Source organism: Ornithorhynchus anatinus, chromosome 3, assembly GCF_004115215.2.
Source record: "Ornithorhynchus anatinus isolate Pmale09 chromosome 3, mOrnAna1.pri.v4, whole genome shotgun sequence".
Classification (NCBI taxonomy): domain Eukaryota; kingdom Metazoa; phylum Chordata; class Mammalia; order Monotremata; family Ornithorhynchidae; genus Ornithorhynchus; species Ornithorhynchus anatinus.
This window is the reverse complement of record NC_041730.1, coordinates 86,590,692-86,618,646: the sequence shown is the minus strand read 5'-3', so window position 1 is coordinate 86,618,646 and position 27,955 is coordinate 86,590,692. Positions and strand designations below refer to the sequence as shown.

General features: G+C 50.3%; 1 protein-coding gene across 1 annotated transcript in view; it reads left to right on the top strand.

The window, feature by feature from the left end:
* Positions 1–2,634: 2,634 nt before the first annotated feature.
* The window catches only part of ADAMTS14 (ADAM metallopeptidase with thrombospondin type 1 motif 14), a 70,228-nt gene continuing 44,907 nt past the window's right edge, over positions 2,635–27,955 (top strand). The window contains exons 1-4 of the mRNA XM_029059322.2: positions 2,635–2,734; positions 7,680–8,122; positions 21,414–21,570; positions 26,273–26,469. Coding sequence (XP_028915155.1) covers positions 2,662–2,734; positions 7,680–8,122; positions 21,414–21,570; positions 26,273–26,469 — 870 coding nt within the window. The 5' untranslated portion in view covers positions 2,635–2,661. The remainder of the gene's footprint in view (positions 2,735–7,679; positions 8,123–21,413; positions 21,571–26,272; positions 26,470–27,955) is intronic.

The following is a 27,955-nucleotide window of genomic DNA, read 5'->3' as shown; positions in this document are numbered from 1 at the left end:
TGTGACTGTGGGCAAGTCACTTAACTTCCCTGTGCCTCAGTTACCTCATCTGTAAAATGAGGGTTAAGACTGTGAGCCTCAGGTGGGGCAACCTGATTACCCTGTATCTACCCCAGCGCTTAGAACAGTGCTCTGCTTAACAAATACCAACATTATTATTACTACTTGAGAAGCAGTGTGGCTTAGTGGAGAGAGCACGGGCTTGGAAGTCAGAAGTCATGGGTTCTATTCATTCATTCATTCAATTGTATTTATTGAACGCTTACTATACGCAGAGCACTGTACTAAGCGCTTGGAATGTACATTTCAGTAACAGATAGAGACAACCCCTGCGACGGGCTCACAGTCTAATCCCGGCTCTGCCACTTGTCAGCTGTGTGACTTTGGGCAAGACACTTAACTTCTCTGTGTCTCAGTTCCCTCATCTGTAAAATGGGGATTAAGACTATGAGCTCCACGTGGGACAACCTGATGACCTTGTATCTACCCCAGCGCTTAGAACAGTGCTTGGCACATAGTAAGCGCTTAACGAATATCATCATCATTATCATTTATTACTTGCCAAGCACTGTTCTAAGCTCTGGGGTAGGTAAAGTTCACCAGGTTGTCCCACATGGGGCCTACAGTCTTAGAGAAGCAGCGTGGCTCAGTGGAAAGAGCATGGGCTTTGGAGGCAGAGGTCATGAGTTCGAATCCCAGCTCTGCCACTTGTCAGCTGTGTGACCGTGGGCAAGTCACTTAACTTCTCTGTGCCTCAGTTACCTCATCTGTAAAATGGGGATTAAGACTGTGAGCCCCACGTGGGACATCCTGATTCCCCTGTGTCTACCCCAGCGCTTAGAACAGTGCTCGGCACACAGTAAGCGCTTAACAAATACTAACATTATTATTCACCCCCATCTGACAGCAGTTTACCCGTGGTCACCCAACAGACAGGTGGCGGAGGCAGCATTGGAACCCAGGTCCTCCACCTCCCAAGCCCGTGGGAGCCTTTCTACTGAGCCATGCTGCTTGTCTCAGAGCAGCAGCGGCTCCTCCGATCCCTTTTCTCTGGCTTCCTCCTCCTCCCCCGTCCCGGCGAGGGGGCCTATGAAATTACGGGAAATAGAGAAGCAGCGTGGCTCAGTGGAAACAGCCCGGGCTTGGGAGTCAGAGGGCGTGGGTTCTAATCCCGCTCTGCCACTTGTCAGCTGCGTGACCGTGGTCAAGTCACTTCACTTCCTCTGTGCCTCAGTTACCTCATCCCTAAAATGGGGATGAAGACTTTGAGCTCTACTTGGGACAACCTGATGACCTCGTATCTACCCCAGCGCTTAGAACGGTGCTTGGCACATAGTAAGCGCTTAAGAAATATCAACATCATTATTATGACTGTTCTTTTTCAGCAAGTTCTCGTGTTAACAAACTGAAGAGCCCTACTGAGAGCTCCCCTCCTCCAGGAGGCCTTCCCAGACCGAGCCCCCTTTTCCTCTGCCCCTCTTCCCCTCCCCATCACCCCGACTCCCTCCCTCTGCTCTCAGTTCCCTCATCTGTAAAATGGGGATGAAGACTGTGAGCCTCACGTGGGACAACCTGATGACCCTGTATCTACCCCGAGCGCTTAGAACAATGCTCTGCACCTAGTAAGCGCTTAACAAATACCAACATTATTATTATTATTATTATTATTACCCTCTTCCCCGCCCCACGGCACTTGTGCAGATTTGTGCATATTATTAAGGATGTGTAAATATCTATAATTCTATTTACCTGTTCTGATGGTAGTGATGCCTGTCTACTTGCTTCGTGGTCCGCCTTCCCCCCTCTAGACCGCGAGCCCGTCGGTGGGCAGGGAAGAAGCAGCGTGGCTCAGTGGAAAGCGCCCGGGCTTGGGAGTCAGAGGTCATGGGTTCGAATGCCGACTCTGCCACATGTCAGCTGTCACATGTCAGCTTGGGCAAGTCACTTCACTTCTCTGGGCCTCAGTCACCTCCTCTGTAAAATGGGGATTAACTGTGAGCCCCATGGGGGACGACCCGATGACCCTGTATCTCCCCCAGCGCTTAGAACAGTGCTCTACAAATACCAACATTATTATTGTCTCCATCTGTGGCCGAACTGTACTTTCCAAGCGCTCAGTCCAGTGCTCTGCACCCAGTAAGCGCTCCGTACATACGACTGCACGAATGAATGAATGAATGAATGAATGAATGAACGATCGATTGAATGAATGAAGGGTGGGCCGGGCCGGAGCGGGGAGGGGGCGGGCTCGCCGGATCCCTGGCTCCCCCGGCCAGCGCCCGCCCTGCAAGGACCGGCGCTGCGCCGCTGCCCTCGCCACGCGCGCCCCGAGCGCCACGCCGCCCCCGGGAGCCACGAGCGCCGCCAGCGCCCCACGAACGCCCCCCGAAAGCTCCGAGACCCCCGAGAGCCGCGCGACCCCTGGAGGCCACGAGCGCCCCCCGAACCCCCTCCCCCCCCCCCCCCCGAAAGCCACGAGCGCCACGCGCCCCCCGAGAGCCACGAGCGCCCCCCGAGAGCCACGCGATCCCCGAGCGCCACGCGACCCCTGAAAGCCACGAGCGCCCCCCGAAAGTCCCGAGCGCCCCGCTGTCCCCGCGCCCCCCGGAGGGTCCGGGAGCTCGTCCCCGCAGGATCTGGCCGCCGGCCCGCCGGCTCCCGATGGACTACAGCCGCCTCGTGTTCTCCTGCCTGTTCCCCCTCAACTGCTGGCTGGCCGCCACCGGGGCCCCAGGTAACCCGGACGGGGCCCGCCGGAGAAGGCGGGGGCTTGGGGTGCGCCCGGCCGCCTGCGTGTCCACGGCCGGGAACGTCCCCGTGCCACCGGGTGCCACAGCGCGCCTGTGGGTTGCACGGCTGGAAATGTCTCCGTGCCCGTGTGCCCGCCTGTCCGCGGCTGGGAACCCCTGTCTGCCACCCGTGTGCCTGCGGATGCCCGGCTGGGAACGTCTGTGTGCGAGAGTGTGCCTGCGTGTCCACGGCAGGGAACCCCTGTCTGCCACAGTGTGCCCGTGGATGCGCGGCTGGGAACGACCGTGTGCGAGAGGGTGCCTGCGTGTCCACGGCTGGGAACGTCAGTGTGCGAGAGGGTGCCTGCGTGTCCACGGCAGGGAACCCCTGTCTGCCACAGTGTGCCCGTGGATGCGCGGCTGGGAACGACCGTGTGCGAGAGGGTGCCAGCGTGTCCACGGCAGGGAACCCCTGTCTGCCACAGTGTGCCTGTGGATGCGCGACTGGGAACGTCAGTGTGCGAGAGTGTGCCTGTGTGTCCACCACTGGGAATGGCATTGTGCCTGTGGGTGCACGGCTGGGAACCCCTGTGTGCCTGAGTGTGCCTGAGGATGCACGGCTGGGAACGTCTGTGTGCGAGGGTCTGCCTGCGTGTCCACGGCCGGGAACCCCCGTGTGCCAGAGTGTGCCTGTGGATGCACGGCTGGGAACGTCTGCGGACGAGAGCGTGCCTCCGTTTCCACGCTGGGAAAGTCTGTGTGCGAGAGTGTGCCTGCGTGTCCACGGCTGGGAACCCCTGTGCGCCAGAGTGTGCCTGTGGGTGCACGGCCGGGAACGTCTGTGTGCCTGTGTGTGCAGGGCTGGGAAGCAGCATGGCCCAGCGGCAAGAGCACGGGCTGGGGAGTCAGAGGCCGTAGGGTTCTTATCCCCGCTCCGCCACTTGTCTGCCGTGTGACCTCGGGCAAGTCGCTTCTCTGTGCCCCAGTTACCTCATCTGTAAAATGGGGATTGAGACTGTGAGTCCCATGTGGGACAGGGACCGGATCCAACCTCATTAGCTTGTATCTACCCCAGTGCTTAGAACAGTGCTTGGCACAGAGTAAGCGCTTAACAAATAGCAGAGTTGTTATTACTATAAACGCCTTTGTGCCAGTGTATGCCTGCGTGTGCATGGCTGGGAATGCCTGTGTATGAGCGTGTGCTTGTGGGTGCGTGGCTGGGAACAATGCGCGTGCGATGGCTGGGCTTGGCTCACTGTGGCCAGGGACCCTGTCTCCCAACCCTGTGGCACTGTGCTCTCCCAAACGCTCAGTACAGTGCTCTGCCCACAGTCCGTGCTCTGTAAATGCCAGTGAATGATTGGACATGTGTGTGCGTGCATATGGACGTGTGCGTCTGCACGCATGCATCTGTGTATCTGGGGTATGTATATGCGGGCTCTACTTGGTAACTGTCCTTGTGTGAGTTTGTGCATTTGCATAATAATAATAGTGGTATTTGTTAAGCGCTCACTATGTGCCAGGCAGTATACTAAGCTCTGGGGTAGATACAAAGTAATTGCATTAGACACAATCTTAAGCCCCATTTTACAGATGAGGTAACTGAGGCCCAAAGAAGTTAAGTGACTTGCCCAAGGTCACACAGTACACAAGTGCTGGATGCGGGATTAGAACTCGGGACTCGGTCCTTCTGACTCACAGACCTGTGCTCTAACCAGTGTACGTTTGCCATCGAATGGTGTGCGTGCGTGACAGCATGTGTGCCCCGGTTTGCGTTCATGCACGTGTGTATCTGTGGGTGTGCACATGTGTGTTCTAGTTGGTTTCTGTACCAGTGTGGACTAGTGCGTGTGTCTGTGAATACGTGGGTTTATGGGCTTCATGTGTTTGTGCGTTTACGCGTGCGTGTGGGTGCGCGACTTGCCCAACACTCTTTGGCTGGGCCGCGTTGGTTGGCATCCCCAGATCTCCGCTCGTCTTGCCGACTGGCTCCAGGGGGTCTGTTGTTGGGGGAAGGAGGAATTGGAGATCAGAAGAGCGGGGGAGTAAGGAGGGAGGGGGAAAGTTGGAGAAGCAAGCCCGAGTCAACCCTCAGGACTTCTGTGTCCCTCATTCTTCCTCTTCATTGACATTGTGTTTCTGGACTTTGGACACACAACCTCAGACACACACCCTATGTGGACATCGAGGTAATGTGGGACAGGCACACGTAGACAACTGAAATGAACACTGTGACGTAAATGCTCAAACTCACGAGCACACTAACGTTGGCATAAACACATGCATCCACATCCCATGAGCTCACATCTGAACAAAGATAGACAAATGTCTGATCTACACAGGCACAAAAGCAGACGTGGCGTACATGTTCGGATCAGTACATTCTCCTTCACATGGGTTACGCATCCAGAAAAAAGCCCGTGCATTTGAATGTACACTGAAGATCCCATTTTCAAAATGTATTTTTATCCGTTCCTCGTCTCTTCAGCGTTCTTGTGATTTCAATCGGAAGAAAATTAGCAGTCCTTTGGGCACCAAAAGAAGAGTGCTTTCAACTCCTAAAGCCACTCTCCCTTTTATCAGCATGCGGACGAGGAGGGGGGAGGAGGATGTTGCGAAAATGAGAATTTCGGCTCAGACCCGGCTCACAAGTCAGCAAAAAAATCTATCCTTGGCTTTATTTGCAGCGCGGTCCAGAGTTTGGAGCGGGAGAGGAAGGGGCGTCGGTGTGAAATCGCAATGTAGCCCCAGGGCCGTGACCGTAGATCACCTATCACTAAGACTACAGATGACTTCGGACCATGTTCTGCTTTCTCAGCAAGGGCATTTGGCATGGACCCTCTGAGCAGCAGTGGTTAGCCTTTCAAACTTGTCACTTTTTGGACCGCCATCACTCTCTTTTTAGTTGTAGTGGTTGTGTTGGCATGAGCACGCTACCCAATTTGGAACCGGGGGTTTTATTTGGGGTTGCTAGGTGTGTTTGTTTGGACAGGTGTATTTTTATGCTGGGTTAGCACCGTTGGCTGGCAGGATGATGCCTGCTGCCTAGATAGGCAGGTAGAGTGAATCAGACTTCCCGGAGATCACTTGTTTGACATCTTCTTTCCCTTCTCCCTCCACCCACTCACCGTACCTGTCAATCTGTCGGTCATTTGTATTTACTGAGCACTTAATGCGTGCAGAGCGCTTTACTAGGCGGTTGGGAGAGTATAACGGAACAATATGATAGACACATTTCCTGCCCCAGTGAGCTTACAGACTAGAAGGGGAGACAGACGTTAATATAAATAAATTCTAGATATTTATCTAAGTGCTGTGGGGCTGGGGCGGGGAGGATCAATAGAGGGAGCAAGTCAGGGCAATGTAGAAGGGTGTCAAAGAAAAAGAAAAGAGGACTTGGGGAAGGCTTCTTGGAGGAGGTGTAAGTTCATTCTGGCGGGGGATGTTTCTATTATATTGTTATATTGTACTCTCCCAAGCCCAGAGAAGCAGCGTGGCTCAGTGGAAAGAGCACGGGCTTTGGAGTCAGAGGTCATGGGTTCGAATCCCGGCTCTGCCACTTGTCAGCTGTGTGACTGTGGGCAAGTCACTTCACTTCTCTGTGCCTCAGTTACCTCATCTGTCAAATGGGGATTAAGACTGTGAGCCCCACGTGGGACAATCTGATTCCCCCGTGTCTACCCCAGCGCTTAGAACAGTGCTCTGCACATAGTAAGCGCTTAACAAATACCAACATTATTATTATTATTATAGTGCTGTGCACACAGTAAGTGCTCAATAAATACAATTGACTGACTGAATAAGGCCCTGAGGGTGGGCAGAGTAATTGTCCCCCCATTTAAACTGTGAGCCTGTTGTTGGGCAGGGATTGTCTCTGTTGCCGAATTGTACATTCCAAGCGCTTAGTACAGTGCTCTGCACATAGTTAGCTCTCAATAAATATGATTGAATGAATGAATGAATGAATGAATGAATGAATAGGAAGAGGGAGGACATTCCAGGCCAGAGGCAGGATGAGGGCGAGAGGTCGGGAGTAAGATAGACAAGATCGAGGTACAGTGAGTAGGTCGGCATGAGAGGAGAAAAGTGTGTGGGCTGGGTTGTAGGAGAGCAGTGAGGTGAATTAGGAAGGGGTGAGATGATTGAGTGCTTTAAAGCAGATAATAAGGAGTTTCTATTTGACGTGAAGATGATGGGCAACTGTTGGAGGTCCTTGAGGAGTGGGAAAACATGGTGTGAACGTTTTTGTAGAAAAATGATGTGGGCAGCAGAGTGAAGGATGGGGAGAGATAGGAAGCTGGGAGATCAGCTCCTTTTGCCCTCCCCGCTTCTCAGTTTTCCTCAGGTACCCTCTGGGAATTTACAGGGTGTGTGCATGGGGAGGGAGAGTTTGGGGAATGGGGTCATTGATTTTCCTGCAGTGGAGTTTATTAATTCATCGGGGAGGAACCGCTGGCAGGATTCACCAAATGGTGCACATATTTCGCATGCTTGCCGCTAGCTAGCTTGTAAAGAGGCGCAAGTCCCTGTCGAGAGTCATTTTTTCTGCTAGGCTTGACCGGGGTCAAAGATTTAGTTGCTGTTACTTTCTGGCCCGTTTAAGGCTGCAACGTGCTTTCTTGTTATTCAGAAACCAGAAGCAAGAGGCAGCAGGAGAAAATGGGTGTGAGCCCTGAGAAAAGAACTCGTAGGGGGTTTGGTGACTCTTGGCAAATCCTTTCTGTTCTGCACCTCCTTCCTCCTCCTGACACCCCACACTCTCCTTCCTGGCTGGCCTGCCCTCTCCCCCTCTCGTTGCCCCAAGCTCTGGTCGTTCATTCTTACAATCCGCTTACTGTGTGCAGAGCACTGTACTAAATGCTTGGGAAAGTGCAAATGTAACTGGCTTGTGCACCAGCTGCCCTGAAGCCTGTCTCTCTCTCCCTTTCTCTTTGCATTTGTCTCCAACAGAGCCCTTCTGGTCCGGGAAGCAAGGTGACTATGGCGTGGTCGTGCCCTTCAGTGTGGACCACCGGGGACGCTTCGTTTCGCACGTGGTGTCTCGCCCCGCAGCGACGACCCCTGCGGGAGCCGGGAGCGGCCCGTCCGGCCTCCAGTCGTCAAACCTGGCCTCGCCAACCCCCTGGTCTTTGCCACGCCGCAAGCCCCGCAGCCCCCCCGACCCCAGCAGCCCGGGGCAGTCCTCCCTCTACTTCAATGTCACCGTGTTCGGGAAGGAATTGCACCTGCGTCTGCGGCCTAACCGGCGACTGGTGGCCCCGGGAGCCTCGGTCGAGTGGCACGAGGATTTCCGGGAGCGGCGCCGGGAGCCCCTGCCGCAGGGCTGCCTGTTCAGCGGCGGTGTCACCGGCATACCCGGGGCGGTCGTCGCCATCAGCACCTGCGATGGACTGGTGAGCCCCGGGGCTGGCGGTGGGGCAGGGCTGGGGGCCGGGGCTGGGACCTGGGTAGGGGCGGTCCTCCGGTTCAACGTCACCTTCCCGGGACTCTCGCTTCTCCTGCGGCCTGGGCTAGGTGCGAGGTTATGGTAGGGAGGGGGTTTCCCCTCACAGACTAAAGGCCCTGGGCCCGGTGAACCCCAGGGAGGCTTCTTCCCTTGATTTGCAGTCAGGTGAGAATCTCCCAACCAAATGCCAGGTCTGTGAACTGCCCACTTCTTTGCTTCCATCCCCCGACCCCATTGCTCATCCCTAGGACTCTTCCTGGATTTGAGGTCAGTGGGGCACACCAGCCCCAACCAGCCCCCTCTCTGCCCCCAGCCAGCCCACTGCCAACCCCTTTCCAGCCCCGATCCAGTCCTTTCCCAGTCCTTTACCAGGTCCCAGCTAGCCTGTCAGCCCCCCTCCAGCCCCTTGTCAGTCGCTTACCAGCTCTCTTTCACTTATTCATTCCTCAATCATATTTATTGAGTGGAGAAGTAGCATGGCTCAGTGGAAAGAGCATGGGCTTTGGAGTCAGGGCTCATGAGTTCGAATCCCAGCTCTGCCACTTGTCGGCTGTGTGACTGTGGGCAAGTCACTTAACTTCTCTGTGCCTCAGTTCCCTCATCTGTAAAATGGGGATTAAGACTGTGAGCCCCACGTGGGACAACCTGATTCCCCTATGTCTACCCCAGCGCTTAGAACAGTGCTCGGCACATAGTAAGCGCTTAACAAATACCAACATTATTATTATTATTACATATCTGTAATTTTATTTATTTGTATAGATACCTGTCTCCCTCACTCTGGACTGTAAGCTCGTCGTGGGCAGGGAATGTCACTATTTATTGTTGTATTGTACTTTCCCAGGTGCTTAGTATAGTGCTCTGCACACAGTAAGCGCTCAATAAATACGATGGGATGGATGATTAATGAGGAATCCTCCACTCAGGAGAAGCAGGAAACTAAAAAAGTACTTCTTTTCTCTTTCCTGACACCAACCCCTGATCCCCACCCCCATTCACTGGCTTTTCTGTCCCATTGACATTGCCTAGTAGGGTGGCCATCTGTCTGGTTTTACACTTGTTCATATGGTTTTCAACTGGTCTGTATCCTGCCCAGTACTGACAGGGCACCGGACGCCTTTATGTCCAGAATGCTTATTTTAAATGCCAAGTTTCACTCCGCCTTGACTTCTGGGCCACGCAGCCCTGTATCTTGGAAGTGGCACCCATGTTGTCAGAACACTCTAAAGGGGACACAAAAATTCCGAACAATGGAGGAGAGCAGGGTAATAACAATAATAGTGATTATGGCATTTATTAAGCAGTTACTATGTACCAAGCAGTGTACTAAGCATTGGGATAGATACAAGGCAGTCGGATCGGACACAGTTCCTCACCACTGAAGAAGGAAAAGGAACAAGTATCTAAACCCCATTTTGCAGATGAGGAATCAGTCGTATATACTGAACCCAGATCTTCTAACTCCTAGTCCTGTGTGCTTTCCACTTGGCCCCGCTGCCTTTCTCGTTTCTAACCCGGCACTTACAACAGTGTTTGACACATAGTAAGCTCTTAAAAAATACCATAAAAAAAAACCCCTAAACCCCAGAAAATCTCTGTGAGACTCCCCAGAGATCATCATGGCTGCAGCCACTCCAGTCCCTAAGCCATCATGAGGTGTGGAAGCCATGCTGGGCATACCTGATGGCAAGGAGGAAGAGGAGAGGGAGGAGGAAGAGGAAGAGAAAGCAGTCTCTTCCCTACATTTCCTAACCTGTGCTAATCTTCCTGTTCAGATGCAGGCTTCTCCAACCTGCCTGTCCCCCCACCCTCGGTTCTTGCTACAAGAAAACCAGTGCTTGGGGGCCCAGCCTCAGGAGAGGCGGTCTCTGTCTTGGGGTTTCCCGTCTTGAGGGTGATTTGACCCCTGTCCTTGGTCACTCAAGGGCTCCTTTCACTGGGAGCTGGGCACATCTGTTCCCAGGACAGCCTAAGGGTTTTCCTTGAGCTGCTGGTTCATGACTGTTCAGAGAGTGGAAATGGGCCGGCCTTGATGGAGGTCACTGGCCAGTTCTCTCCCGAGGACTTCTCAATTTATCGTTAAGGAATTTCCCTGCTGGTCTCCAAACTAGTCCCCTCCCCGACCATTCCCCCACTCCAGCCTTGAATTCCTTAGGGGACCCTTGATCTTTCTCCTCCTTAAAGTCACGGTACCTTGGGGGGTCCATAGACTACCAATCAGTCAATGAATAAATCAGTGGTATTTATTGAGCACTCTGTGCTGAGCACTGAATGCTTCGGAGAGTACACTAGAATACTGCAATAGAAGCAGCATAGCCTAGTGATTAGAGCATGGGCCTGGGAGTCAGAAGGACCCGGTTTCTAATACTGGCTCCGCCACTTTCATTCATTCATTCAGTCGTATTTATTGAGCGCTTACTGTGTGTAAAACACTGTACTAAGCTCTTGGAATGTACAGTTCTGCAGCAGATAGAGACAATCCCTGCCCAACAGTGGGCACTTGTCTGCAGTGGGAGCTTGGGGAGGTCATTTCACTTCTCAGTGCCCAAGTTCCCTCATCTGTAAAGTGGGGATTAAGGCTGTGAGCCCCATGAAGGACATGGACAGTGTACAACCTAAATAGCTTATATCTAGTCCAGTGCCTAGTACGACACCTGGAACAAAATAAGTGCTTAAAAAATACCATTAAAAAATGTAAGATATAATCCTTGGGAACTTAGGTTTGGAAGTATCAATTATTTAGAGTGCTTTAATTTGGGGCAAGGGGAGAAGGAACCAGGCCCAGCAAAAAGCAAAGTTCCTCTATAGCCAGTCAATAAGTCAGTCAGTCGTCTGCCTTCACTGCAGTGCCCAGAGACACTGGATGTTGGGCAGGAAACAACTTCTGCAGTAACATTCCTGAGCATCCCCCTAGGAGTTCAGTTTGGATTCCTGGGAATTTGGTGAGGAGTCGGGTGGGGATTCCTTGATTATCTTGTTGAGAAAGAATATTCCACCCAGTGCATCCTGAAAGGGTCTGAGACCAAAGGCTGCCCAACAGATCGGTTTTCATTGAGAAAGCTGAGAGCCTCTCGATAGCTCAGCTAACAGCCTGGCCTAGTGGATAGAGCATGGGCCTGGAAGTCCGAAGGACCTGGGTTCCAATCCTGACTCTTCTACTTGCTGTGTGATTTTAGGTAAGTCACTGCACTTCTTGGTGCCTCAGTTACCACATCTATAAAATGGAGATTAAGACTCCAAGCCCTCTGTGGGACAGGAATTGTGTCCAACCTGATTTTCTCGTATCTATCCCAGTGCTTAGGATAGTGCCTGACACAGTGAAAGCATTTAACAAATGCCACAATTATTATTATTATCAGTTAACAGGACCTGGAGGGATGCTTAGAAACCTGCCAGGATCCTTAGCAACTCGCTGCCTCCAAGAGGGGAATCTGGTGTGGTGATTTCTTGGGGAATGAAGGCAGGGCAGCTGTTGCCTGTCGATTGTTAAGCTTTGGGTAGAAACTGGAGGGGAGTGACTGTCAGCTAGTTATTCACCTGCTTTGGAGATAGGGTCTGGACCTCCCAGCCCCACAGCACCTATGTACATATCTGTAATTTATTCATTTATATTAATGTCTGTCACCCCCTCTAGTCTGTAAGTGCTTTGTGGGCAGGGAATGTGTCTGTTATATTGTACTCTCCCAAGTGCTTAGTACAGTCCTGTGCACACAGGAAGCCTGAGCCCCCAGGGTTCAGGGAGCAGCCTGCTCTCACATGTAGCCCGATGCTCATTATACCCTTGTGGGTCCTGTTTAACTAAGGCTAATTTGAAACTAATTTTCCTGCCGGTTCTGCTTCAACCCCAGTGCCCCTCTCTGATGGCTCACGGATGGTGGTGCCTGCTTTTTTTATGGTATTTCTTAAGTGCTTACTAGAGAAGCAGCATGGCTTAGTGGAAAGAGCACAGACTTGGGAATCAGAGGTAATGGGTTCTAATTCCGACTCCGCCACCGATCAGCTGTGTGACTTTAGGCAAGTCACTTAACTTCTCTGTGCCTCAGTTACCTCATCTGTAAAATGGAGATCAAGACTGTGAGCTCCATGTGGGACAACCTGATTACCTTGTATGGACCCTGGCACTTAGAACAGTGCTCAGCACATAGTAAGCGCTTAACGAATACCATCATCATCATTATGTGCCAGGCACTCACTAAGTACTGGGGTAGATATGAGCTAATCAGGTGGGACCCAGTCCATGTCCCACATGGGCCTCACAGTCAGAATCTCACGGCAGGGACCGTCTCTATCTGTTGCCGACTTGTTCATTCCAAGCGCTTAGTACAGTGCTCTGCACATAGTAAGCGCTCAATAAATACTATTGAATGAATGAATCTCCATTTTACAGATGGGGTAATTTGGGCTCAGAGAATTGAGGTGTCTTGCCCAAGGTCATACAGCAGACAAGAGGTGGAGCTGGGATTAGAATCCAGGTTCTGACTCCCAAACCCATTCTCTATCTGCTAGGCTGTTCTGCTTCTCTAGTTAATTTTCCCACTGGAAATTACAACCTCAGTGCCCTTCTCTGGGGCCTGGAGCCCACAGCCTGTGCCCCAGCTGATGGCTGGAGGAGTCAGGTTGGTGCCTGCCTAAAGGTCTGGTGGGGCTGAAGGGGAGGAAGTCTGAGGAGCTGGGCCACGTCACATTCTCCCTCTGCTGCTGTTCTTGGCTCTCCCCTGAAGCTCACGGGAGCGAACTCTGGAATTTTCTGGGCCCGGGGTGGGCTCCAGCTCGGACTAGGGTGTGACTCTGGGCCAGCTCATGTGCTGTGGACCTCACCTTTTTTGTAATGGGGTAAGAAGGATGGCTTTCGGGGCTCTGCCTCTCAGGAGGATGAGTAGTTATTATAAATAATAATCATGACGATAGTAATAACAATAATTGTGGAGTTACGTAAGTGTTTAGTATGCGTCAAGCACTGGGTTAGAGCTAAGATAATGTGGTCAGACACTCTCCCTTTCCCATGTCAGGCTCATATCTAAGTAAGAGGGAGGAAGATTGAATCTCTTTTTAACAAATGAAGAAACTGAGGTGTAGAGAAGTCAAATGACTTATCCAAGGTCACACAATAGGCAAGTGGCAGAGCCAGGAATAGAACCTAGGTCCCACAGCTCCCAAGCCACCCTGCTTCTCATGAGTGAGAACATTCCTACTTCTACACCCTTTTGATGATGAGGTTGCTATTTATTAAGCGCTTAAGACATGTTAGCCACTGTGCTAAGCCCTGGAATAGGTATGAGATTATCTTTTGAGCCCTGGTATGACAGTTGTTGAGGAGGGAGAAAGTTTGATTTGTCCGTGACATAGTCTCTTCCACCATTTTCGGAGATTCTGAGGTCTGCACATGAGTTCTTATAATAGCAGGTCTGTCCCGTAAAGGTCAGAAAGCAGTCAGAATGTGTGCCACCTTCCTTGAAAGCTCAGGATTTTCCACATTATGGCATGAGAGGAAGGCAGTATGCTTTGTGTAGAATAGAGCTGAGCTTTGGGTTGGGCATTCCAGCTCTTTCTAGAGCCAGGATCTCAGGCAGCGAGTGCAGAGATGAAAGCCGCAGTATTCCCTGAATTTAGCAGTTGTCCGTCAGCAGCCCCCTGCTTTAAAGCTGGTTTTTATGGGGCAAAAGGAGGGTAGGCAGGAGCGGCCCCAGGGGCTTTGTCGGAAGGATTGCCTTACCCGAATGAGGAGAGGCTGGCAGGCTGCCAGCCTCAGAGAAGAACAGAGCTGCTCCTTGTGGCTTTGAGCTGGAACCGCTCAAGGGTTAATCTGCACCGCCCACCCGGATGTGTTGGGGCTGGCGGCCAGAGGGTCAATCCTCCTCCTGTGTATCTCCTACCTCGGTGGGCTCTCCTAACCTCTGCCCTGTTCCCTCACCCCTGTTCTTGGCCCTTCCCGACCCTCTCCCCAGGGGAAATGGCCAGGGTTGTCTAATAATAATAACAATAATAATAACAATTATTATTATTACGGTATTGGTTAAGGGCTTACTATGTGCCAGGCACTGTAATAATGTTGGCATTTCTTAAGCGCTTACTATGTGCAGAGCACTGTTCTAAGCGCTGGGGGAGATGCAGGGTAATCAGGTTGTCCCATGTGATCTGACTTGTATAATAATGTTGGTATTTGTTAAGCGCTACTATGTGCAGAGCACTGTTCTATGCACTGGGATAGATAGGGGGTAATCAGGTTGTCCCACGTGAGGCTCACAGTCTTAATCCCCATTTTCCAGATGAGGTAACTGAGGCACAGAGAAGTGAAGTGACTTGCCCACAGTCACACAGCTGACAAGTGGCAGAACCGGGAGTCGAACCCATGACCTCTAACTCCGAAGCCCGGGCTCTTTCCACTGAGCCACGTTGCAAGTACTGGGGTGGTTACAAACAAATTGAGTTGAACACAGTCCTTGTTCCACATTGGGCTCACAGTCTCAACCCCCAGTTTCCAGATGAGGTCACTGAGAAGTGAAGTGACTGGCCCAAGGCCACACAGCAGATTTGTGGTGGAGCCGGGATTAGAACCCTTGACCTTCTGACTCCCAGGCCTGTGCTCTATCAACTATATCATGCTGCTTAGACTGATTCCCTTCTGGGTCACTAGATTCTCAGGCTGAATTAGCTGGATGCTTGTTCCCCCTCACTCTTCCCGTTCTATACTGCATCTGCCCTTGTGGACAGTTCAGTCAGTCAGTCAATCGAATTTATTGGGCACTTACTGTGTTCAGAGCACTGTACTAAGCACTTGGGAGGGTACAATAGAACAATAATAATGATGGTATTTGTTAAGCGCTTACTATGTGCTAGACACTGTACTAAGCTCAAGGTTAGATAAAGGAATATCAGTTTGGACACAGCCCCTGTCAACATGGGGCTCACAGTCTCAATCAATAAACAGACACATTCCCTGCCCACAATGAGCTTACAGTCTAGAGGGGGAGACAGACATTCCTGTGGGGGTTTGATGGGCATGGCCCAGTGGAAAGAGCCTGGGCTTCGGAGTCAGAGGTCATGGGTTCGACTCTCGGCTCTGCCACTTGTCAGCTGTGTGACTGTGGGCAAGACACTTAACTTCTCTTTGCCTCAGTTACCTCATCGGTAAAATGGGGTTTAACTGTGAGCCTCATGTGGGACAACCTGATTACCCTGTATCTCCCCCAGCGCTTAGAACAGTGCTCTGAACATAGTAAGCGCTTAACAAATACCAAAATTATTATTATCCCTTGGTGCCTGTTGAGTCCAGAGGAGACGCCTGTGCAAGAGAGAGATTTATCTGTGGGCTTTATGGGCGCGCTGCCCCGTGCCAGATCGTCTGACTTCTCCCTGCGAAGGTTGGCAGCCCTCCAGCAGGGTGAATCTCACGGCCCCGCCTGCCCTGGTGCTCAGCCAAGGGTGAAGGGAAGGCCCGGTCCTGCCCTCACCTTCCCAGCCCGGCCGCCCGATTGGCTGAGGGTGCCCCTCTGGGAAATGCTCGCTGGCCTTGAAGGGGGAGGGGTGGCCATTGGGAATGGATGGGCAGCCTATCCCCTGGGGCCTGGGACAAGGAATTTGGAAAGGGAGGTTGGAAGGACAGGTTAAGATGGCTGACTGTTCTGTAAAATTCCCTTATCATCACCCCTGGGGCCAACTCACTGTGTTTGATAGCCACATTGCCCTCATTGCCAAAAATAGTGCCCAACCCAGCCCTCCATCCCACACTTCCCTCTCCTGTAGGGTCCGGTCCGAGAGGCCCAGTGTGAAGGCCCCTAGAGTGACGTTTCCCCATGCTGGTATTTCCCGCAGTCTTTCCTGCACTGAGAGTGGACTAGTTAACCAGAAATTTATTGCACTTCCAGAGAATGAGCCCCCAGCTGTGGCTCATCACCATATTTCAATGTAGGATATGTGCCAAGCACAGTACTAAGTGCTGGGGTAGATACAATAGCTCAGTGGAATGAGCACGGGCTTGGGAGTCAGAGGTCACTGGTTCGAATCCCGGCTCTGCCACTTATCAGCTGTGTGACTGTGGGCAAGTAACTTAGCTTCTCTCTGCCTCAGTTCCCTCATCTGTAAAATGAGGATGAAGACTGTGAGCCTCATGTGGGACAACGTGATTACCCTGTATCTATCCCACCGCTTAGAACAGTGCTCTGCACATAGTAGCGCTTAACAAATACCAACATTATTATACAATACAGTCAGATCAGACCCAGGCCGTGTCTCCCATGGGGCTCTCAGTCTAGAGGAAGAGAGAGTAGATATTGAATCCCCATTTTACAGCTGAGGCAAATTGAGGACCAGAGAAGTTATGGGATTTTCCCAAGGTCATTTGGCAGGCAAGTGGCGGGGCTGGGATTATAACCCAGGTCTCCTGACTCCACGTCCTGAACACTTTCCACTAGGCTGTGCTGCCTCCTTGCTCAGTGGATTCTCATCTTTGGTTGTGACACAAGAGGCAGGAGGTCCCATGTAACTAAGAGGGGCGGCCTGGTCTAGAGAAGGGTGGCCAGCAATAGACTGTAAGCTTGTTGTTGGCAGGGAATGTCTCTGTTTACTGTTGTATTGAATTCTCCCAAGTGCTTAGTACTGTGCTCCGTACACAGTAAGCACTGAATAAATACAGTTGAAAGAATAGGACCAAGCAGGCTGACCAGCAATCAATCCATCAGTGGTATTTATTGAGCACTTACTATGTTCAGAGCAATGGACTGAGCACTTGGGAGAGCACAAGAGAGAAGTAGGCGGGATCCCTGCCCTCAGGGGGTTGTCACCTTCTCCGTGCTAGTTCACAATTGCCTCCCAGGAAAGCTGCTTATCCAAGGATCGGAATCAGAGCAAAAAGTCCAAAGCCATGGATACGAATTGTTGAGAGGTCAGGTTTGACCCCAGAATGGTCCAAAACTCTAGCCCCAGTAACTGGTCCTGCAAAAGGAAGGGGGCTGAATCCCTCTACATCATGGGTACTGATGTAGGGTACTGAACCCCTCCCCTCTCTCGAACCCAAATCCTCCTTTTCCATCTGAAAGTACTGGGCTTTGATTTTGCATTTGATTTGGGGCCCTTGAATGCAATGGTTGGTGCCTTTCACCTACCCCTTCTACCATCTTCCATTCTGGTATGTGATTGTGGAGTTTGTTAAGCACTTTACTAAGTGCCAAGTACTGTTCTAAGCACTGGGATTGATATAAGGTAATCAGGTCAGATACAGTCCCTGTCCCATGTGGTGCTCACAGTCTGAGGAGGGAGAAGAGGTATTGAATCCCCATTTAACAGAGGGGGAAACTGAGGTTCATTCATTCATTCATTCATTCATTCAATCTGTGTGCAAAGCACCGTACTAAGAAATGGGGAGAGTACAATTTAGCAACAAACTGACACATTCCTGCCCATAGTGAACTCAGTCTAGAGAGGGAGACAGACATTAATATAAATAAATAGATAAATGAACTATTGAGAATCAGCATGCCTTAGTGGATAGAGCCTGGGCTTGGGAGTCAAAAGTCATGGGTTCTAATCCTGCTGCGCCACTTATCAGCTGTGTGCCTTTGGGCAAGTCATAACTTCTCTGTGCCTCAGTTACCTCATCTGTAAAATGGGGATTAAGACTGTGAGCCCCACGTGGGACAACCTGATTACCTTGTATCAACCCCAGCGCTTAGAACAGTGCTTTGCACATAGTAAGTGCTTAACAAATACCATAATAATAATAATTATTATATATACAGTATATACATATGTGCTGTGAAGATGGGAGGGAGGATGAATGAAGGAGCAAGTAAGACTGGTGTGGTGGGGAGGGGGGAGAAGAGAGGAGGGCTTAGTCTGGGAAGACTTCTTGGAGGAGATGTGGCTTCACATCTTCATCTCCTGAAATCCGGAGGTTAAGTGATTTGCCCAAGGTCACACAGCAGACAAATGGCAGAGCCAGGATTAGAATTCATTCATTCAATAGTATTTATTGAGTGCTTACTATGTGCAGAGCACTGTACTAAGCGCTTGGAATGAACAAGTGGGCAACAGATAGAGACAGTCCCTGCCATTTGACGGGCTTACAGTCTAATCGGGGGAGACAGACAGACAAGAACAATGGCAATAAAATTAGAATAAAATAAAATAAAATAAGAATCCAAGGCTCTGACTCCCAGGCCTGTGCTCTTTCCAGTAGGCCATGCTATTTCTGTAGGTTTAGATGTGGCTGCTTCCTAGATGTGTAAAATGCCAGGAGAAGTTTCTCCTAGTCCTAGGTTTGGAGATTTTAAGGTGACAGAATGTACACTACCATAGACTTTCAAGACAGGTCTCCTAACATGGGATTGCCTCCTAAAATTGTACAGTGCTTTAAATCACAGTTGGTCATCTCCGCAGCCTGGGGATGGAGGGAGGGAGGCAGTTACCCTCCCACCCCCTGCCCCACTTCTTCGTGACATTGAGAAAGAACCCATATTACACTCTTCTGAGTTTCCCAAACAATCCGTGGACAACTCAGAAGTGGGCATACACCACCTTACTAAGCCTTCAGTTTCCAAAATTCAGTCTGCGGCGCCTGCTTTTCCTCTGCTCTAGAGTAATCATAGGGTTTATCCAGCAATTAGCATGGAGTTGATCCTAGTCCAGTGTAAACAGCATCTCTGTCATCTTCGCTGCCTCTCGGTGGGAGAGAGAGGGGCCGGAGAGACCCAGGAGATGGACAAGAAGCAGGCTCAGGGTCCCAGAGGGCAGCCAGCCCTGAAACTGTTCACAGGTCTGGTGGTGGCTGACCTCTGCCTATGCTTCTGTCCTGTGCCATGCTGCTCCTTCTGATATATCCAGTCTTCGATGTTTTGTTATTTAGGACTTCAAAGGACTGATGGCCTTTGGGGAGCCCCCGGGTGGAAACCTCACCCAGAATGACTCTTTCCAAAACATGGATAAGTAATTTACTGTTTCTGCTGCTAGGCAGAACAAATTTTCCCACCCTGGGTCACTCACGCAGCCACGCCCCACATAGGAAACACTTTTCCCGAGTTCTGAAAGTCCTTACCATGAGGCCTGGTGGTTTCTGAAGAGTTCAGGGTTCAAGGCTCCAACCAAGAATTTCTTCCTCTTTCTCTTGTGAAGCGTTCTGGGGAATGGCGAACCAGGTGGCTTGCAGCTCTGTCAGCTCACAGAGAGGCCAGTGGAGAGAGCCTGGAGGCTGGGAGTCCAGGGACGAGCTAAACAGTCAATATAACAGTTTGAAAGGGGATCGATCAGGCCAGCTGGGGTTGGCAGGAAATTGAATGCTCTCCCAAGTGCCTAGTACAGTGCTCTATACACATTAAACAGGCAGTAAATACTACTGATTGATCTATTGACTGAAAGACAGTGAGAGGCTGACATTGTGGGCTTCTGGAACAAAGAGGCCGGTGGTAACGTTGACAGAAATGGAAAAGCAGGTTTAGGAGGGAAGATATGAAGTTCAATTTTAGATGCCTAAAATTTGAGATGCCAGCAGGAGATGTCTTAAAGACAAGGGGAGAAATGGGGTTGTAGATTAGGAGAGAGGTCAACCTACTCACTGTACTGCCCACCTCAGTTTACCTCGATCTTGTCTATCTCTCTGCCTACCCCTCACTCATATGCTGTGTCTGCCCTGGAACACTCTCTCTCTTTATATCCGACAGACAATTAGTGAAGGCACATCTCCTCCAAGAGCCTTCCCTGACTAAGCCCTCATTTCCTTTACTCCCACTTCATTATGCGTCGACCTGACTTGCTCCCTTTATTCATCCCTCCACCTCAGCCCTATAGCACTTATGTATATATCCATAATCTTTTTTAATTTTAACGTCTGTCTCCCGCTCTAGACTGTGAGTTCATTGTGGACAGGGAATGTGTCTGTTATAATGCTATATTGTATTCTACCAAGCTCTCTGTACAGTGCCCTGCACACAGTAAGCTCTTGGTAAATGATGTATTGATTGATAGGTCAGCATTACAGAGGGAGATGAGGGAGTTAAAATGAGAAGATGAGCTCCCTGAGAAGGTGTTGGGTGACAAGAGAAGGGGACATGGAACAGAGTCTTGGGGACATTCAAAAGTTAGGCTATGGGAGGAGCTGGGATTAGAATTCAGGCCCTCTGACTCCTTGGCCCATGCAATTTCCACTTGGCCTTGCTGCTTCTGCCCATTGATTCCCACAGGACAAATCAATGGAGAGCCAGTCTGCACACTGTCTCCGTCTGAGCTGTTAGCAGTCTGGTGGACTTGGGAACAGGGTGGCCGCTCTTGCGGTCTTCAATCAGTCAATCGATCGATCATATTTCTTGCCAGTTGTATATCGCTCTCCACCTCTCAATTTCCTGAGAGCCTCCATCTTGGGTCCAAATATCTAGTGTAGTGCTCTGCACATACGAAAGGCTCAGTAAGTACCTTTTATCAACTGATTAAGTGTCAGACAGACCTCTTGTCCTGGAGAGCAGAACTTAGCGTTAAAGTCAGGAATGGGTGGGCAGGATGAAAATGTGAATAAAGTATTGCTTAAATGAGAAGTAGCATGGCCTAGTGGAAAGAACACAGAACTGGGAATCAGGGGACCTGGTTTCTAAGCCCAGTTCTGCCACTGGTCTGCTCTGTGACCTTGGCAAGTCACTTCTTGTGGCTTCTGTTTTCTCATCTGTATAATGTGGATTAAATAGATGTTCTCCCTCTCATTTAGACTGTGAGTCCCATATGGGCAGGGACTGGGTCTGATCTGATTGTATCTATCCAGTGTTTAGCACCACGCTTAGCACATAGTAAGTGATTAACAAATTCTGCGGTTACTCTTATTATCCAGCATCTGCCACATCAGGGCTAAGGGTGCTTGACCTTAAGTAGGAGGGATCAGGAAGAAGAAGAGACATTCCCCCCCTTCACCCCCTGCCCCTGACAGCCCCCAGCCCAGATATCTGGGCTAAGAGAGGGCAACAAAATCCAGGGCGGACTCAATGGGTTTGGGCCTAGGGTAATGATAACTATGGTATGTATTAAGCGCTTACTATGTGTCAACCACTGGGGTAGATTCAAGATAACCAGATTGGATGCAGCCCCTGCCCCACATAGCTCTCACAGTCTGAACAGGATGAAGAACAGGCATTTAATCCCCATTTTCAGATAAGGAAACTGAGGCCCAGGGAAGTTAAGCAATTTGGCCAAGGTCACACAGAAAGCAAGTACATCTGCCAACATTCTTATCCTCTGTTCTTCCTCCCCTTGCCGGCGTCCCCCAGGCCGGCCTGATCCGGACGGACAGCAGCGAGTACTTCATAGAGCCCCTGGAGTGGGGACAGCAGGAGGAGGAAGAGAAGGGGCGAGCCCACGTGGTCTATCGGCGGATGGCTCTGAGGCAGGAGAGGGCGGAGCCTCAGCAGGACCTCCACAATGAAGGTAGGCCGAGGGGGCCATCTTGGTGGACTGGCCAGGTCCTCCTTTGGGGGCCTGGGCTGCTGTCCTAGCATCCAAAAAGGCACTCTGGGAATTCTGTGGGTGGGAGCGACAGATAAGTTAGCTGTGGCATCCAAAGAGGAGACTTCTGGGAACCAGTGTTCTGTTGCCTTGTTTCTTGGATTGGTGGATTCCAGACTGTACCAAACTGGACCTTGACTGGATTCTGCTGGGCAGCGTATCTGTTCTGTGGGATCCGTGGAGCCGGGAAACTCTCCTGAAATGGCTACCTCATCTACAGATGGAGTAGAAGCTTGAGCCAGCAGCACAATGGAAGTAGTAGTATCAGTAGTAATAATAAGAGTAATAATAATAATGATGGTATTGGTTAAGCACTTACTATGTGCCAAGCACTGTACTAAGCTCTGGGGTAGATACGATGTAATCAGGTGGTCCCATGTAGGGCTTACAGTCTTAATCGTGGCTCAGTGGAAAGAGCACGGGCTTAGGACTCAGAGGTCATGGGTTCTGATCCCGGCTCTGCCACCTGTCAGCCGTGTGACTTTGGGCAAGTCATTTCACTTCTCTGTGCCTCAGTCACCTCGTCTTTAAATTGGGGATAAAGACTTTGAGCCCCATGCGGGACAATCCGCTTACCTTGTATCTACCCCAGCACTTAGAACAGTGCTCGGCACATAGTAAGCGCTTAACAAATACCAACGTTATTATTAGTAGTAGTAGTAGTCCCCATTTCACATTTGAGGGAACTGGGGCACAGAAAAGTGAAGTGACTTGCCCAAGGTCACGCAGCAGACAAGTGGCGGAGCCGGGTAGTAGTAGTAGTCAGAAGGACAATTGTAGTAGGTAGTAGTAGTAGAGAGAAGCAGCGTGGCTCAGTGGAAAGAGCCCGGGCTTGGCAAGCAGAGGTCATGGATTCTAATCCCGCCTCTGCCGCTTGTCAGCCGTGTGACTTTGGGCAAGTCACTTCACTTCTCTGGGCCTCCGTGACCTCATCTGGAAAATGGGGTTGAAGACTGTGAGCCCCATGAGGGACAACCTCATCACCTTGTATCACCACCCCCTGCCCCAGCGCTTAGACCGTGCTTTGCACATTAGTAAGCACTTAACAAATGCCATCATCATTATTATTAGTCATGAGCACAGTTGTAGTTGGTAGTAGAACTCAGTCACCTATGTAGTAGTAGTTTAGTAATTTAGGACTGGCATTTATTGAGGGTCTACTTGGTGTTATGCACTGTAGTAAAAGCTTGGGAAGAACAGATAAAGGAAGTGACAGGCTCCCTGCCAACAAGGAATGTGCACTCTAATAGGGGAGACAGGCATAAAGATTTTTACAACCGGAGAGCTCAAAAATAAGTAAATCCAGCAGACATCCACGTGAGTATGCAGGAGGGTATAAATCTGTTCTTCAGTACTAGAGAGTTGGCTATCGGAGTCCTTTTTTACTTCCGCTCTCCTCTTCCTAGTAGAAATAATAATAATAATTGTGCTATTTGTTAAGCTCTTACTGTGGGCCAGGCACTGTTCTAAGCGTTGGGGTACATACCAGCTAATCAGATTGGACACAGTCCCTGTCCCACATAGGGCTCGCATTCTAATCCCCATTTTATAAAAGAGGTAACTGAGGCCCAGAGAAGTTAACTGAGTTCCACCCCACTCTTATGTCTCTCCCTCTCCCTCTCCTTCTCCTCCTGTGTGGTTCCCCATACCTCCTCCCTCAAGAGTTTGCTCCTCTTTGTCCTTGATCCCCTTCCACTAAGCAGCATGGCTCAGTGGAAAGAGTCATGGGAGTCAGAGGTCATTGGTTCGAATCCCGGCTCTGCCCCTTGTCAGCTGTGTGACTGTGGGCAATTCACTTAACTTCTCTGTGCCTCAGTTACCTCATCTGTAAAATCGGGATTAACTGTGAGCCTTACGTGGGACAACTTGATTACCCTGTATCTACCCCAGCGCTTAGAACACTGCTCTGCACATAGTAAGTGCTTAACAAATACCAACATTATTAGCACACTTTCTCATTCTCTGTCCCTCCTTCCCTCTTGCCCCACCAGCATCTGAGATCCTTCTCCTCGAAGGAAGAGGTCCCAGAAGAATTCAGATGACCAGCTGTTGTATATAACTCCTGGCTCAGTCAAACACATTTCTCCTCCTAAATCAGAGGTTTTCAAATGGAGAGCTGCCAGGAAAAGGGGACGGGGGAAGTTCCGAGGGTTTTGTAATCCCAAGGATCAGGAAAATTTCAGCAGAAAATTGGACGGCATCCACAAGAGACCTTTGTTCAGAATTTATTTGAAGGGATGTTGGCTGTTGAGAAACAACATTGCCTAATGGAAAGAGCATGGGCCTGAGAGTCAGAGGACCCGGGTTCTAATCCCGGCTCCATCACTTGTCTGATCTGTGATCTTGGGCAAGCTACTTAACTCTTCTAAGCCTCAGTTACCTCATCTGTAAAATGGGGATTAAGACTGTGTGCCCAATGTGGGACATGGATAGTGTTCGATCTGATTAAGTTATATCTACCCCAGCGCTTAGTACAGCGACAGGCACATAGTAAGTACTTAACACATTCCATTAAAAAAAGAAAAAAGAAAGAAGAGGCCGAGGTACTCAAGGATTATACTCAGCAGAGCTGGGCTCACAGCCTGCCAATCAGCACACAAGTCTCTCAATCCTGTGCAAGGTGAATCTCTCCCTCTAGACCGTAAGCTCGTTGTGGGCAGGGGACATGACTACCAACTCTGTTGTGTTGTATTTTATTGTACTCTCCCAAGTGCTTGTACAGTGCTCTGCACACAGTAATGCTCTGCACATAGTAAGCGCTCAACAAATACCACTGATGACGATTAAGGAGAATCTGCTCTCATTTCTCAGGGAATAAAGAAGATCGGGAGAGTACATAATTACAACCCACAGAATTCCAATCAACCAGTGATATTTACTGAGCACTTATCGTGTGCAGAGCATTGTGCAATGATAAGCAGCATGGCCTGGTAGATAGAGCACGGGCCTGGGAGTCAGAAGGACCTGGGTTCTAATTCCGGATCTGCCACTTGTCTGCTGTGTGACCTTGGGCAAGTCACTTAACTTCTCTGTGCCTCAGTGTCCTCATCTGTAAAATGGGGCTTAAGACTTTGAGCCCCGTGTGGGACAGGGACAGTATCCAACCTGATTAGCTTGTATCTACCACAGCACTTACAACTGTGCTTGACATATAGTAAGCCCTTAGCAAATACCATTATTATCATTATTACTAAGCACTTGGCGAAGTTCAGTACAACAGAGTTGGAAGATATGTTCTCTGCCGTCAAGAGTTTACCATCTGGGGGGAGAAACATTCATTAAAATAAATTATGGCTGTGAATATAAGTTCGTGGGAATGAGGGTGAGGTGAATATCAGGTGCTTAAAAAGGGTACTAATTCAAGTGCGTAGGTGACACAGAAGGGAGAGGAAATAAGGGAAATGAGGGCTTAGTCAGGAAGGCCTCTAGGAGATGCAATTTCTCCTGTCCTTCCCCCTTCTCTCCCCGCCAAACATCATCCCCCCCACCGCATACTGACAGTCCTAATTACCAAACATGCATAGGCCCTCCTGCAGTTAATCATTCACATGGCTGGGTCAGCCATGTGCAACTCATAGCCACCCCCACAACTAGCCCAGACAGTAAACTTTCACTGGAGAAGCAGTGTGGTCTAGTGGATAGAGCACTGGCCTGGGAGTCAGAGGGACCTAGGTTCTAATTCTGTTCCCACTACTAGTCTGCTATGGGACTTTGGGCAAGTCACTTCACTTCTCTGCCTCAGTTACCTCATCTGTAAAATAATAATAATAATAATGTTGGTATTTGTTAAGCGCTTACTATGTGCCGAGCACTGTTCTAAGCGCTGGGGTAGACTTAGGGGAATCAGGTTGTCCCACGTGGGGCTCACAGTCTTAATCCCCATTTTACAGATGAGGGAACTGAGGCACAGAGAAGTTAAGTGACTTGCCCACAGTCACACAGCCGACAAGTGGCAGAGCTGGGATTCGAACTCATGAGCCCTGACTCCAAAGCCCGTGCTCTTTCCACTGCACCACGCTGCTTCTCACAGCAAAATGGGGATTAAGACTATGAGCCCAATGTGGGACAGAGATTATGTCCAACCTGATTTGCTTGTATCTACCCCAATGCTTAGTACAGTACTTGGCACATAGTAAACACTTAACAAATACCCCAATTGTTATTATTCACTCAGGCAGGAATGCAGGAGTCCCCTGGCATGGGATACTGGAACCTTTGATAGTGGAGAAAGACAAAGAGATGCAGGAGGCACTCATTTGGAGTTGGCACTCCTCAGTGAGGGCTAACAGTGAGGGTGGGGGGCTTGTAGGGGACCTGCCCTGCCTCTGTTACCCTCCAGCAGTCATTCAAGGCCTCCCGGCCCATCTCCAGAACCAACATCATGCAAGTTCTTACTTCTGTCCCCCCTCCCCGATCTCCTGGCCCAATCCACCCAATTCCAGGAGGGCTCTTTTGGTTGAAAACACGTGCCCTCTACCTCTGGCCCTCAAAGTCTTTCCTGGCATCTGGGGTGGGCAAATGGACATGGTGCAGACATCCACAGTGGGGAGGGTCCAGCACCTAAGATGGGGTGTAGCCCCGATCCTAAACAGCTGTCTCTTTGCTCCCCTTCTCCTCCCCACAGTTCCCGCCTTTCGGCTGGGTGACTTCCCCAGCCTGCTGGACCTGATTGAGGACCAGCTGGGCGAAGCCGACCGGAAGAGGCGGCATGCCAAGAAGGACAACTACAACATTGAGGTGCTGCTGGCCGTAGATGACTCGGTGGTGCGTTTCCACGGAAAGGAGCATGTCCAGAACTACGTCCTCACCCTCATGAACATAGTGAGGTTTTGGGTTTTTTTTATCATGTGCTACAACCCTGGCCTGAGTTCTTGGGGGTGGAAGGTGGTGAGGTGGTAGGGCAGGGGAAGGGGGGAGCATGGAATTCAGGATTATGGGGTTTTCCTGCTCTGGTTATGGTTTTGCTGGCAAGTTAGGGCAGGTTCTGCCCTTTCGTGGGGCTTTGAGGGGAAGTGGGCTCTTGTTCGGTTCAGTCATCTACTCAGTTGGTGAGTAGAATTGCCTTTCTGACTCCTTAAGTAGCTCTTAATTTGGGGGTCCATGTGGCTGGGGAAGAAAGTGTACAAGTTGGAGCCACATGAGCAGTGGGAAGAGCTAGGCAGAACAAAGATGCCTTCCAAGAGTGGCAGAGCACTGGAGTGTTAGTGGGCTGAGCGCTGGAGCACTGGTGCGAATCTTTTTTTTTTAATGGTATTTGTTAAGCACTTACTATGTACCAGGCACTGTACTAAGCCCTGGGGTAGATATATGCAAACGAAGTTCATTCATTCATTCATTCAATAGTATTTATTGAGCGCTTAGTACATGCAAAGCACTGTACTAAGCGCTTGGAATGTACAAATCGACAGTCCATGTCTCACATGGGACTCTCAGTCTTAATCCCCATTTTACAGATGAGATAACTGAGGCAAAGAGAAGTTAAGTGACTTGCCCAATTCCCGGCTTTAATGAGGATTTGGGGATGTGGGAGCAGAGGGTTGGTAAGGAGGGAAAGAAGCCAGAAGAGTAAAGATGATGGGTTACGGGTAAATAGTCAACATTTGCTCTGCCGGTCTGTGGCTTCTATGGCTATTGTTCTTTGGCTTTGATCAATCAATCAGTGGTATTTATCGAACACTTACTGTATTAAGTGCTCAATAAATAAATATGATTGGTTGATTGGGAGAGTACAATACAAGATTCAGTAGACACCATCCCTGCACACAAGGATCTTACAGTCTGCAGGAGGAGCTTACACTCTCTGTGCTCAGACTGCCCACCCTGCTCCGGATTTAACGAGGATTTGGGGGAGGTGGGAGCAGAGGGTTGGTAAGGAGGGAGAAAAGTCAGAAGTGAGAGGAAGATGGGATACTGGTAAATACTCTACATTTGTTCCGGTGGTCAACTTCCCTGTGTCACTTCTGAATGCCCAGCTGGTAATAATAATAATTATGGTATTTTCTAAGCACTTACTGTGTGCCAAGCATTGTTCTAAGTGCTGGAGTAGATACAAGATAATCAGGTTGCCCCATGTGGGGCTCACAGTCTTAATCCCCATTTTACAGATGAGGTCACTGAGGCACAGAGAAGTTAAGTGGCTTGCCCAAGGTCACACAGCAGACAGGTGGCAGAGCTGGGATTAGAACCCATGCCCTCCGACTCCCAAGCCCATGCTCTTTCCACTAAGCCATGCTGATTCTCCAGCTGGTCTGCGTGTGGCAGTGGCTAGAGATTGAAAGCAGTGTGGCCTAGTGGAAAGAGCATAGAC